General features: G+C 38.4%; 1 protein-coding gene across 1 annotated transcript in view; it reads left to right on the top strand.

Annotated features, from left to right (window-relative positions):
* RNF130 (ring finger protein 130) overlaps nucleotides 1-2,435 on the top strand; it is a 95,429-nt gene extending 92,994 nt beyond the window's left edge. Inside the window, exon 9 of the mRNA XM_011371982.1 lies at nucleotides 2,248-2,435. Coding sequence (XP_011370284.1) covers nucleotides 2,248-2,263 — 16 coding nt within the window. The 3' untranslated portion in view covers nucleotides 2,264-2,435. The remainder of the gene's footprint in view (nucleotides 1-2,247) is intronic.
* Nucleotides 2,436-14,167: the final 11,732 nt, after the last annotated feature.

The raw sequence follows: 14,167 nt of genomic DNA, 5'->3' as shown, positions 1-14,167 counted from the left end.
GAGATCAGAGCCAAAGGACGGGGGCTGTGTTCTCTGCTGGCCACTTCCTTTAGAACTTTAAGTATCAAAAGCAGTGTTTTTAAAACTTTTTATTTTTTTACCATTTCTCACTGTAAGAAGTACATTTTACATTGTGACCCAGTGCTCCCATGTGTATAATTGGAACGGAAGTTTGACAAACATTTTCCTTACACGTGCAGTATTCTCTGGTCTGTTCTCTGTACTTCGTTGTTGTACTGTTAAAGATAGCTGTGAGCTCCTGCATTGATTTTACAATCCAATAACAGGTTACAGCTTGTGATTGGAGAAACACCAATCTAAACTTTGAATTTTTAGTTCTCAACTTAATACCTTTTATTCACATTTATGTGTATTTACTCACAGCTCTGTGTATTTTCCTGAGATAGCCTTTTTTTGTAGCAATACCAGCAAAGATTTGGACTTGCCCCAGTTTACTCATGAACTCTTTTTCCCTTGTTTATTTACATCTCCTTTTAGCCACTCTGAGCCTGAGAAAGATACACAGAAGAGTAACCCAAGGCCCCGGTGGACTGGTGACCCCCAAGAAATGCCATAGGAAGAAGGGCATGGCACTCAGGACCAGGGTTTCTGGTTCCACCTCTTTCCTTGACACGCTTGTCCCTGACCACTCTAGAGAGCCGTGCTCCAAATTGTGGTTCAAAAGACAAATGTGGTTTTCTGAAAACGTGATGACAAAAAGAGGATTAAAGGCAGTGGGACCTTTGATTAGACTCTGCTGTCTTTGACAGTGGTCATTTCTTTTAATTCTCAGAAGTGCCTTTAATGTTATGGCTGCTTTAGTTGTTTAATTTTTTACAAAGACAGCAAAATAAAGTAAGTTGAAAATTTTTTTTATTAGCCCATTAAAAGCCCTTATGTCTGATATCCAGCTTTTCTGGGGAAATATCATGAAGACAGTGTGTTATCTTAAATAGGACGACCGTAAATACTAAAGCGTGGGCATGGCGTGCAGGTGCTAGGAGTGGCCTTTTCCTTCTCTCCAGGGACAAGGGCCACATGCACCCTGCACTGACAGAGACAGAAGAGCAAGGGAGTGCCTGTGTGCAGTGAGCACTGGCTCAGCATCACAGCCCCGGGGCACTGGCCACTTTTCCCTGGGGGAGTCAAAAAAACTTCCTGGACGGAGTGTACTCTGGAACAAGGCCAGGCATAAGGAAGGCACAGACTGAGGGAAAGCAGAGTTGGGTTAGGGAGTTGTGTGGTTCGATGTGTCTGCTGTAGGTGATGGTGGCGGTGTAGGCAAACTATGGAGTGTGGACTTTATCCTTGTGAGTAAAGACTAAGGCTTTTCAGCAAAAAGATGATTCCTGGTGGCATGGTAGAAGTTGCTGTGGCATGATAGAGGCTGGAGGCAGGTGGGTAAGTTAGGTATAAATACAAAATTGAAGGAGGAAGTCTGTGTGATAGGGGAAGATGAAATCAGGAAATGCTGGAGAATTGTATGATAACGAAGATGAAGTGGTTTGAAGTATGGACCTGGAACTCAGCAGAGAGGAGAGAGAGCAGAACCAAAGACACAATTGGGACCATAGAAATGAACCAGACTGTACGAGGATTCAGGAAGGGTGGTCCCACAGCTCTAAGCTGCGGAGCGGGCGGCATTAACCTGAGGGCAGTGCAGGAACCATGGAAAGGCTTGAGGAAAGGCTTGAGGCACCATCAGGTACCTGATCTATGGACAGATGGACACACACACACACACACACACATACCAACGCAGTCTAGGGAATTCCCCCTCAGAGAGCCTTACGTGCCTGGAAGTCTGGACTCTTCAGATCTGATTTCACAATAAATAATGACATTCTCGTTCGAGGTATAAAGGGGAAAGCACCTTTTAAAGTAAACAGCTGCAGATTTCAGGACACTCTGCATTTAAAGCCTGTGTTCAAACCAGGAAAAGTTGTAAATTGTGTGATTGTCCCTGCATTTTTAAACAAGATGCTGTTAGCCCGTACTTTTTCCCACACTTCTTCTGAGAGCACTGACACACACCTAAAACGATGTACCACACGACCACAGACCTGAAGCTCTGGATTCAGGAAAACTCTCGTGGCTACTGGCTTTACCAGATGGGGCTGGGAAATAGTTGGGAACAGACCCCAGGCCACCCTTCAATTAAGGTCACTTTCTCTGTTATTTTAAAACATCGACAACTACCCTTTCACTAATTCTTGACCTCTGTCTTTTTTTCCTTTTGTTTCATAGGATAGAATGGTTTTGAAGAAGAAAAAAACTGCTTTCTGACTGATTGCCTTGAAGGGAAAAAGAACCTATTTTTGTGCATCATTTACCAATCATGCCACACAAGCATTTATTTTTAGTACATTTTATTTTTTCATAAAATTGCTAATGCCAAAGCTTTGTATTAAAATAAATAAATAATAAAATAAAAAGACTGTGCTATTGAATGTTATTCACCCGCCCATGTTTGGAAAGCTGATTTGAAGATCATATACCCAAATTCCATGTTTCAGAGACAGAGCGTGTTCATGACTCCTCACGGGAGGGACAGTGATGCTGTTTCTGTTTGTATTTCTCCTTGGCTCCTACTCTGACCAAATAGGACCCAAGCGTATGGACATCTGTGTGGCAGTGCCCCCTCAGGCACATGTTACTCCATTTTGTTTTCTTCAAGGTCACCATTTATTCTCTGAGAATTTCTTGCTCCTTTGTTTGTGGTTGATCTGCTTCCACAGCAGCAGCAGGGACATTAAACTGTGTCACTTGCCACTGTGTCCCCCGTACCTAGTAGAGTGCTTTGCACACAGTAAGTGCTCAATAAATATTTATGGAATGAAGGGACGAATGTAAGAAAATTTTCCAAAATACACACTGATTAGTAATAAATTATATCTGACTTTTTTTAACCTAGTTTGTATAGCATTCTCTTTAAAACAGCAAATTCTAAAAAGTTGGAATAGAGCGATTTTGCATGTATAAATCAAATACTTTTGCTTTACTGACGAAGAAAATATTGAAATATTTTGTCATATTGAATCATATGCTTGAAGGATTACCAGTATGTGTAAAACGTTTTGAGCAGTGAATTCTCAGCCTTCCACCTCAGTATATCTCAGGACGAGAACATATCCATTGGTAATGGGTTGAAGATTTTTTTTCCTTGTTTTTTTAATCGAGATATAATTCACATACCGTAAAATTTACCTTTTTAAAGGGTGAGCTATTTCAGTGGTTTTTAGTATATTTACAAGGTCATGTAACTATCAAAACTAACTCCAGAGCATCTTCATCACCCCAGAAAAGAAGCCCTGTACCCATGAATGGTAACCTCTCTCCCCTGCCCTCCCCCTGCCAGCCCAAAAACCACTAATCTACTCTGTCTCTATGGATTTAACTATTCTAGACATTTTATATAAATAGAGTCATACAGTATGTGGCCTTTTGTGCCAGTAATGTTTTCAAGGTTCATCCATGTGTTGCATGTATCAGTACTTCATTCTTTTTTTTTTTCTTGGCCAAATAATATTCCGTGGTATAGCTATACCACGTTTTGTTCATCTGTTCAGCCACTGATGGATATTGGGTTGTTTCTACTTTTTGGCTATTGTAAATAATGCTGCTATAAACATTGTGTATAAGTTTTTGTGTGAACATATATTTTCAGTTCTCTCAGTACATTTCTAGATGTGGACTTGGTGGGTCATATGGTAACTCTAAGTTTAAATTATTGAAAAATTGCCCAGTTGTTTTCCAAAGCAGCTATACAATTTTACATTCTCATCAGCAGTGTATAAAGGTTCCCTTTTCTCCACATCCTCACCAACACTTGTTTGTTGATTTATTGATGATGACCATTCTGACAGGTGTGAGGTGATACCTCACTGTGGTTTTAATTTGCATTTCCCTGATTGCTGATACTGGACTTTTTGTATGTATGTTGGCCATCTAGATATATGTCCTCTTCAGAGAAATGTCTGTTCAGGTTCCCTGCCCATTTTTTACTCAGATGGTTTGGTGTTAAGTTGTATGAATTCCTTACATATTTTGGATATTAACCCCTTCTGGTATATATCATTGGTGAATGTATTCTCCCATTCAGTAGGTTGTCTTTTTGTTTCTTTGATGGTTTCCTTCACTGTGTAGAAGCTTTTTAGTTTGATGGAAGTCCCATTCGTTTATGTCTGCTTTTGTTTCCCTTGCTTAAGGGGTCATATCTATAAAGATAATTCTAATATTGTTGTCAAATAGTTGACCATATATTTTCTTCTAGGAGTTTTTATGATTTTATTAATTACATTTAAGTCTTTAATCCATTTTGAGTTTATTTTTGTATATAATGTTAAGAGAGAGGTCCAGTTTTATATTTTTTTGTATGTGTCCAGTTTTTCCAACACTTGTTAGAGAAACTGTCATTTTTTATGGTATTTTTTTGCCTCTTTTGTTATGGATTAATTGACCATTTCACTAAGGGTTTGTTTCTGGGCTCCCTATTCTGTTCCATTGATTTATTTGTTTTCGTGCCAGGACCAGATTGTTTTGATTATTATAGCTTTGTATAGTTTCAAATCAAGGAGCCTGATACCTCCATTTTGTTTTTTGTGTTTTGTTTTGTTTTTTTGTTTTTTGTTTTTTTTTGTCAAGATTGCTTTAACTATTTGGTCTTCTGTGATTCCATATAAATTTTAGGATTATTGCTTTAGTTCTGGGAAGAATGCTATTGCTATTTTGATAGGGATTGTATTGAACCTTTTAGATTGCTTTGGGTAGGGTGGTCATTTTAACAATATTAATTCTTCTAATCCATGAGCACAGTATATCCTTCCATTTATTTGTGTCCTCTTCAATTTCTTTCTTCAGCATCTTATAGTTTTCAGAGTACAGGTCTTTCACCTCCATCATTAAATTTATTTCTAGGTATTTTATTCTTTTAAATGCACCTGTAAATGAGATTATTTTCTTAATTTCTCCTTCTGATCATTATTAGTGTATAACAATGTGACATATCTATATATTAATTTTGTATTCTGCTACTCTGCTGAATTCATTTATTTTTTGGTGGATTCTTTAAGGTTGTCTATATATATTTTGTCATCTGCAAATAGTGACCGTTTTATTTCTTTCATCTTAGTGCATATGCCTTTTATTTTGTTTTCTTGTCTTATTGCTATGGCTAGGACTTCCAATACTATATTGAATAATAGTGGTGAGAGTAGGCTTCCTTGTCTTGTTCCTGATATTAGAGGAAAAGCTTTCATCTTTCCACCATTGAGTATGATGTTAGCTGTGGGATTATCATATATGGCATTTATCATTTTGAGGTAAGTCCCTTCTATACCCACTTCGTTAGGAGTTTTTATCAAATGAATGTTGAATTTTGTCAAATGCTTTTTCTGCATCCACTGAGATAATCATGATTTTTATCCTTGGTTTTGTTGATATGATGTATCACATTAATTGTGTTCTGAATATTGAACTATCCTTATATCCCTGATATAAATCCAACTTGATCATGTGTATGATCTTTTCAATGTATAGTTGAATTTGGTTTGCTAGTATTTTGTTGAAAATTTTTACATCTATGTTCATCAGAGATATTGGCTTGTAATTCCATTTTTGGTCTGGTATTGGTATCAGTAATGCTATTCTCATACAATAAGTTTGGAAGCATTCCTTCCTCTTCCGTTTTTTAGAGTAGTTTGAGAAGAATAGGCATTAATTCTTCTTTAAATGTCTGGTAGAATTCACCTGTGAAACTTGGGCTTTTGTTCGTTGAGAGTTTTTTGATTACTGCTTTAATTTTATTGCTAGTAATCAGCCTGTTCAGATTTTCTGTTTCTTCCTGGTTTACCCTTAGGTCATATGTTTTTAGAAATTTATCCATTTCTTCTAGGCTGTCAAATTTCTTGGCATATAATTGTTTCTAGTATACTTTAATGGTCCTTTGTATTTCTCTGGTGTTGTAATCTCTCCTCTTTCTAATTTTATTTATTTGAGCATGTTCTCTTTTTTTTCTTGATGAGTCTTGCTAGAAGTCTGTCAATTTTGTTTTTTTCTGTTCTGATTGTTATTGTTTCCTTCTACTTTGGATTTTGTTCTTCTTTTTCTAGTTTCTTTAGGTATAAAGTTAAGTTGGTTTATTTGGGATTTTTTTCTGTTAAGGTTGGCCTGTATAGCTATGAACTTTCCTCTTAAAACTGCTCTTGCCACATCCCATAAATTTTGGAAAGTTGTTTTCATTTTCATTTGTCTTGAAGTTTTTGATTTCCTGTTTGATTTCCTCATTCATTCATTCATTCATTGTTTGGTGGTATGTTGTTTAATCTCCACACATTTGTGTCTTTTCCAGTTTTCTCCCTGTAGTTGATTTATAGTTTCATGCCATTGTGGTCAGAAAATATACTAGATATAATTTCAGTCTTATTAAATTTGAGGCTTGTTTTGTGACTTAGTATGTGGTCTCCTCTGGAAAACATTCCATGTGCACTTTAGAAAAATGTGTAATCTGCAGTTTGGGGATGAAATGTTTGATAAATGTCTATTAAGTCAGTCTGGTCAGATGTGCCATTTAAAGCCAGTATTTCCTTACTAATTTTCTGTCAGATGATCTTTCCATTGAGGTAAGTGGAACATTAAAGTCCCCAACTATTATTGTATTACTGTTAATTTCTGCCTTTATGTCCATTAATATTTGCATCTATGTTGAGTATGTAGATATTTACAATTATTATTACCTCTTCTTGTGTTGACCCTTTTGTCCTTTTTTGTCTCTTTACATTCTTTGTTTTGAAGTCTATTTTGTCTGATATGCATATTGCTACCTCAGCTTTCTTTTGATTTCTATTTGCATGGAATATCTTTTTTCGTTCCTTCACTTTCGGTATGTCTTTTGATCTAAAGTGAGTCTTTAGGAAGCATATGGAGGAGTTTTGTTTTTTTATCCATTCAGCCACCCTATGTCTTTTGATTGGAGAATTTAGTCCATTCACATTTAAAGTAATTATTGATAGGTATGTGCTTACTGCCATTTTGTTAATTGTTTTTTAGCTGTTTTTGTTCTCTATTTTTTCCTTCTTTTAATTCCTTTTGATTTACAGGTTTTCTTTAGTGTTTTGTTTAGATTCCTTTCTCTTTATTTTTTGTGTATATTTATAGGCTTTTGGTTTGTGGTTACCATGAGGTTCCATATATCCATATATGGAATGTGTGTGTGTGTGTGTGTGTGTACACATATATGTATATGGTCTGTTTTAAGCTGATAGGCATTTAAGTTCAAATTCATTTTAAAGTACTACATTTGTATTCCCCCTTCCACTCTTTATGTTTTTGATATCGTGTTTTATATCTTTTTGTTTTATGTATTCCCTGACTATTCTAGTTATAGTTAATTGTGCTACTTTTGTCTTTTAACCTTCATATTAGCTTTTTAAGTGGTTGATTCACAGTGTCTGTTATATGTTTGCCTTTACCAGTGAGATTTTTTTTTTTTTCTTATATCTTCTTATTTCTGGTTCTGGCCTTTTCTGCATAAAGAAGACCCATTAACACTTCTAAACCACTAAAGCCAGTTTAGTGGTGATGAACTCCTTTAGTTTTTGCCCGTCCGGGAAACTCACTCTGTCAGTTCTGAACAACCTTGCTGGGTATAATGTTTTAGGCTGTAAGTTCCTTTCTTTTAGCACTTTTCATATTTCCTGCCACTCCCTTCTGGCCTACAGAGTTGCTGCTGAGAAATCAGCTGATAGCCTTATGGGGTTTCCCTTATATTTGACTTGTTTCCTTCTTGGTGCCTTCAAGATTGTCTCTTTATCCTTAACTTTGCCATTTTAATTAGAATATGTCTTAGTGTGAGTGTTTTTGAGTTCATCTTGTTTGGCACTCTCTGTGCTTCCTGGACCTGGTTGTCTGTTTCTTGCCCCAGATTAGGAAAGTTTTCAGCTGTTATTTCTTCAAATATACTTTCTGCCCCTTCTAATGCCTTCTCACGTGTTCTTCATTTCAGTTATTATAGTCTTCATCTTCAGTTGTTGTATTCTCATCGAATTGGTTCTGTATTACATTTTTATCTTTGTTGAAGTGCTGTCTTAGTCCTCTTTTCCACTCTCAAATTTGTTGATCATCCTTATGGCTGTTTCTTTGAATTTTTTATCAGGCATATTACTTATCTTCATTTTGTTAGAATTTTTTGCCAAGACGTTTTCTCATTCCTTCATTTGGAGAATATTCTGTCTCCCCATTTTGTTTAATTTTCTGTGTTCATTCCTATCAATTCGATAAAATAGCTCTCTCCTCCAATATTGCAAAAGTGGCCTCTATGTAGACTGTGTGCTAGATGCCGTGTGCTAGATGCTTTGGGGAGGTTGGTTGTAGTCAGGGCAGACGTTTGTGTGCCACCTGGCCAGAAGTGGGTTCTGGAGTGGGCAGCCTGGTGTGTCTATGCTTCCTGCTCTTCTGAGCTGGGTCCAGGCTGCTCTGAGTGTGCACATCTCAGCATCCTACTTGTTCTGCACTTTCTTCAGATGGGGCGGTCCTGCGTGCAGGTACCACAGTGGTTTGCTAGTCTCCGGTGGGAGAGCCCCGTGTGTGCATGCAACCCACTGGGCACATGCAGCAGCATCCTGCTGTGCCCACTGGGTCAGTCTCCAGGTGGAGGGGCCTAGTGTGTGCACACTGTGGTGCCCTACTCCTCCTGTTGGAGCTAGCTCTGGTGGAGTGGCTGGGAATGCTTGCAGCAGCCCTGCAGATCAGCCAGAGAACCTAGGTGGAGCTGCTGCCTGCTGTACAAGTGCCTGGGAAACAATGGAGCCCACTGGTTTTCTCCCCCACCTTCTCCGCGTAGGGCGCCTCTCTCTCTCCCTCTCCTCCCCCTCTTTCCCTCCCACTCTCCCTTCCTCCTCCTCCTCCTCCTCTTCTTTCTTCTCCTCCTCCTCCTCCTCCTCCTTTACTTACTCTCTCTCTCTCTCTCTCTCTCACACACACACACACACACACACATGTGTGCACACACACACACAGTTGTTATGTGGAAGCTGTTCACTTGGTCCTCAGTTGAGTTGTCTCCCAGGAGAATTGCTCTAAATACAGATGTACATTCCATGTGTTCTTGGAAGCAAAGTAGTATCATCTTAAGTCTTCTAATCCGTGAACAGGGAATGTATCTCCATTTATTTAATTTCTGTAGAAATATGATTGATTTTTATACATCGATGTTTTATCCTTGCAACCTTGCTGAACTCATTTGCTAGCTCTAATAATTTTTTTAGTGGAGGCCTTAGAACTTTCTATATGGAAGGTCATGTCACCTGTAAATAAAAGTAGTTTTACTTCTTCCTTTCCAATCTAAATGTCTTTTATTTTATTTTCTTGCTTATTGCATCTGTCCCAAATCTCTGCTAGTGGAATGTTGAATAGAATGTGGTGCAAGCAGACTTCCATGTCTTGTTCCTGATCTTGGGGAAGAAGCTTTCAGTCTTTCACTATTGAGTAGATGTTAGTTGTGGGGCTTTCAGAGATGCCCTTTATCAAGCTGAAAAAGTTCCCTTTTATTAGTAGCATGTTGAGTGTTTTTATCATGAAAGAGTTTTGAATTTTATCAAATGCTTTTTCTGTGCTGATCGTGATGATAGTGTGAGTTTTGTCCTTTATTTTATTTATATGGTATATTACATTGATTGGTTTTCATATATTAAACCACCTTGTATTCTTGGGATAAATCCCAATTGGTCATAATGAGAATATGTTTTTATATGTTGCAGGATTCAGTTTGCTAGTATTTTGCTAAGAATTTTTATATCTGTATTCATAAGGGTTATTGGTCTGTAATATTCTTTTGGTGTCTTTCTCTGGCTTTGGTCTCAGGGTAATGCTGGCATCATAGAATGAATTATGCAGTGTTTCTTCCTCTTCTGTTTTTTTAAAGAGTTTGAGGATTGGTGTTAATTCTTTGATTGTTTGGTAGAATCACCAGTAAAGCCATCTGGTCCTGGACTTTTTTTTGTGGGAAGTTTTTTGATTCCCAACTCACTTTCTTTACTTATAGGTCTATTCACATTTCTTATTTTTAGTTAAGACAGTTTTGGTAGTTTGTATCTTTCTAGGAATTTGTCACTTCATCTAGGTTATCTCATACGTTGGCATACAGTTGTCCATAAGATTCCCTTATAATCCTTTTTATTTATGCATTGTCCTCTCTTTCATTCCTGACTTGAGTAATTTGAGTTTTCTTTTTTGCCTGGTCAGTCTAGCTAAACATTTGTAAATTTTGACCTTTTCAAAGAACCAACTCTAGGTTTCATTGGTTTGTCTACTTCCTGTTTTATTAATTTTCATTCACATCTTTATTATTATCTTCCTTCTGCTTGCTTTGGGTCTGGTTTTTTCTTTGTTTTCTTTTTTCTTGTAAAGATTAGGTTATTGGTTTTATGTCTTTTTTAACATCAGCATTTACAGCTCTGAATTTTCCTCTAAGCACACTTTTACCCATCTGTAAGTTTTGGTACATTGTAGTTTTTATAGCATTCATCTTAGAGTATTTTCTAGTTTCCCCTGTGATTGTTCTTTTGGCCCATTGGTTATTTAGGAGTTTATTGTTTAAATCCCACATATTTGTGAATTTCCTGAATTCCCTTCTCTTATAGATTTCTAATTTCATTCCATTGTGTTTGGAAAACATTGTATGATTTCAGTCATTTTGAATATATTGAGGCTTGTTTTATACCTAACATGTGGTCTATCCTGAAGAATGTTCCATGTGCACTTGGGGAGAATATGTCTTCTGCCATTGTCGGGTGGAGTGCTCTGTTAATGTCTGTTACATCTGGTTGGTTAATAGTGTTCTTCACATCTTTTCTTCCTTTACATGTTATCTAGTTTTTCTGTCTATTATTGAGAGCAGGGTATTGAGGCCTCCAGTGATTTTTGTTGTATTGTCTATTTCTCCCTTTGACTGGGTCAGCTTTCGCTCCATGTATTTGGGGCTCTGTTGTTAGGTGCATGTGGGTTAAAGGATTTTTAAAAGCCACAAAGGCTATTCGTTACATCTTCGCCCACCTAGATTCGCAGGTTCAGCGGCCCTCCTGGTATCCAGCCAACTCTGAATGCTGGAAAGTTTCACTGCGTTTGCCCTTATTCTCCAGAGTGGGCCTGTTGTGTTGACATCAATACCTATAAAATTTTTTCCTTCTAACAGTATTTTCGTAAATTAGTGGTCTAGTCCTCCCCACTAAACCTTATTCCAGTGGAAATCAAATTAGTGCTCCATTTCCTCCTGCTCCCGGTTTTGGTGCGTTGTTATTTTCCAACACTCAGGAGACATAGGGTTGTTTAATGACAGCGTTACTGATTCTATTAACTTAATGTACCTTCACATCACTTCAAGTCCTAGCAGAGAGCAATGCTTTTAAAAAAAAATCATAGGTGCTGTTCAGGGCCAAATATATAAAAATTTTACCAAAGCTAAGAAATGAAACGAATGGATTAATAAGATGGACTTTCCATCAATCTTAGGGAAGATGTGTCATCATCCGCTGAAATCAGAGCCACTGTGTTTGTGGCTTTGAGATTTAACTGACATCATGAAGTTTTTACACTCAGTTATGGTCTTAGTCACCAAGGAAGTTGTGCCATTGGTGCACATGTGCTCCTTGAAATGGAATTCGTCCCTTAGAGCCAGAATTAGAATTAGCATCGAAATGTGGTTACATATTTCTTCATGAGCTTGATACTGTCAACTAATAAGTCAGCTTTGTGAATAGAAGCAGTGAATGGAGTTGAATAATTTCTTGTTTACTATTTTAAGAATTGGAAAATGACCAGAAATTAGTCTGGAACAGATGTGATATTTCAGAGTTTTAAACCCTTCTTGGACAAACTTTTATAATGCATGAGGCATAGATTATGTGTGTGTGTGTGTGTGTGTGTGTGTGTGTTTAATGCAGAAGTGTTTTTCAAGAGTATTTTATTTTGGGGACGCCTCTGTGTTTCCAGTAGATTAAAAGTTGTTAAGAATTTAGCCCAAAGAGCCTCTATAGGAATGCAGCTCACTGGATCCTACCTGGCAGCTTCAGGCAGCCCAGGTCTCATGGAATTAAATCTGATTTCTCTTTGGCCAGCTAGGTTGTAATTTTAGACTTTTTAAGTAGTTGAGGAAAGATCCTGAATGTTCTTTGATTTTTTTTTTTTTTAATCTACCAGATTATCTGATTTTGCTAAGTTCCTTATCAAGGCAGTTAAAAGTGAACTTAACGTCAGCAAATAGAACAAAGAGTCCAGTTGAATAGAAACTGTCTTTCAAGATCTCTGCTATAAAGCTGGGCAGGAGAGAACTTAACAAGAGCTAGCAGTTCAGATCACGTGCCAGATGCTGTGCTAAGTGGTTTACGTGCATTGTAAATTTGATCTTGGCAGCATCTCAGTGAAAGAAAGTGTAGTTATCTTTCTCTTTTACAAATGAAGAAACTGAGACTTAGAGAAGGTCAAGTAACTTGGCCAGCATCAACTTAACCTATTAAGTGGCAATGAGACCCAGGCAGCCCATGGTCATTGTTCCTAACCACTGGCCACCCGCCAGCCCTGAGGCAGTTGACCAGCTTTCGCTAAGTTGTGCACAGTTCTCGCACTTGAGGAATTCAGAGTCTCAGAGGGAAAAAAGAAAAGGAAAATGAACAGAGGGAGCTATTTGAGGGCAGAACTAGTGTGTTCTCCCTCTCTATACACAATGACAAACACAGTTTTTTAAAAAATACATATTAATAATAACATATAGTTTTTATTATGCAGTAGGCACTTTTCTATATCAACCCCGTTTTACAGATGAGAAAACAGGTTTAGAGAAATCCAGTAATTTGCCAAGGTTACAACGCTAGTAAGTAGCGGCTGGACTCAGTGCATTCCGGCCCCGGGGTCTGTGTTCTAACCCCAATTCATTTTGCCTCTTCGAGAAGCTAACCAGGTGGATGGAGCAGGCTGTGGGGCACACTGGTCACTGGACCTGTGTGCTCCAAGTGCGGTGAGAGGAGAGGCTGAGAGTTGTGATGGGGTTGGGTTTAGGATATGAGCAGAGCTCGTGAGAGAAGTATCCTAGGGCTGGATGGCGATACGCTGTCACAGAGCATGGCTTTCCAGTGGGGAGCCATGAGGAGGCTCATGCATTTTTGAAGGTGTGAATTAGATGCAGACTGGCTCCTGAAATTAAAATAATGGGGTCACTAAAGAAAGCAGCTAGAGGTGCTGGTTTAGACATTACAGTTCATAAGCTGCCTTAACAAACAAGCCAACAGGTGAGAAATAGGATTAAAACAGTTGGGTCAGTGACAAGGGAAGGTTCTAGAAACCCATGGGTAAGGAGATCTCTGGGAAGAATTTACTCAGCATGGGAGAGCGTCAGAACAGCAGAGCTGCATCAGTACATTAGTGTTGGGAAAGTTTATACTGAGGAGTCAAAAAAAAAAAGTAGAAATAACAGGAGCTAATGCAGCCACAGAACGCCTGGCCAGTCTCTGATGAGGCTTCGAGAAAGAGGAAATCTAGTAAATCTGTAAAAATTGTACAGTTCCTTTACTCTTGTTTTCTTTAAAGTTGTTCATAAAGGTTCCTTTTGAGGAAAATGTCAGTTGGGCTTACCTAACCAAGGGTTTTCCCACCCTGAGTCAGAAAGTTGTGTCTTGGTGCCTTATGTCTCAGGGTGGCAAGTCTTCCTGCTTAGGCTGCCCCAAAAAGCTCAAGGTCAGGTCAGAAGGGCCCGGCAGTGGGGAAACCTGACCTGACCCTCCCTGCTGAAGGCCCTTTTCTTGTGACCCCACCACACAGCACACATGACAGAGAAAAATGGCCCAGACACATGGACAGAGAATCATTCAGAATTCAAAGGCACAAGTGATTTATTCTCTTCAGAGCCAGAAAAATGCATTTCTACACCTTGCTTTTGATAAGTGCTTTTACACTTATCGTAACTTCAGTAGAGGGAGTCACGTCTTGGGGGTTTCGGTTAGTTTGTAAAGGCAAACAGGAAAATGTCCCGGTCACGTTTGAAAATCCCTCGGGTCACAGTGAAATGCTGACGAGAAGTACAGAGGACTATGACTTACTGTGGGAACATCAGAGTCATGTACTCCTCATGTCACTGTCACGGTAGGACAGGCACTCCCGGTGTGGAGTCACAGGCAGAATC

The sequence above is a fragment of the Pteropus vampyrus genome, unplaced genomic scaffold (assembly GCF_000151845.1).
Source record: "Pteropus vampyrus isolate Shadow unplaced genomic scaffold, Pvam_2.0 Scaffold197, whole genome shotgun sequence".
NCBI lineage: Eukaryota > Metazoa > Chordata > Mammalia > Chiroptera > Pteropodidae > Pteropus > Pteropus vampyrus.
Note: the sequence above shows the minus strand (reverse complement) of the source record. Positions and strands in the feature narration are given on the sequence as shown.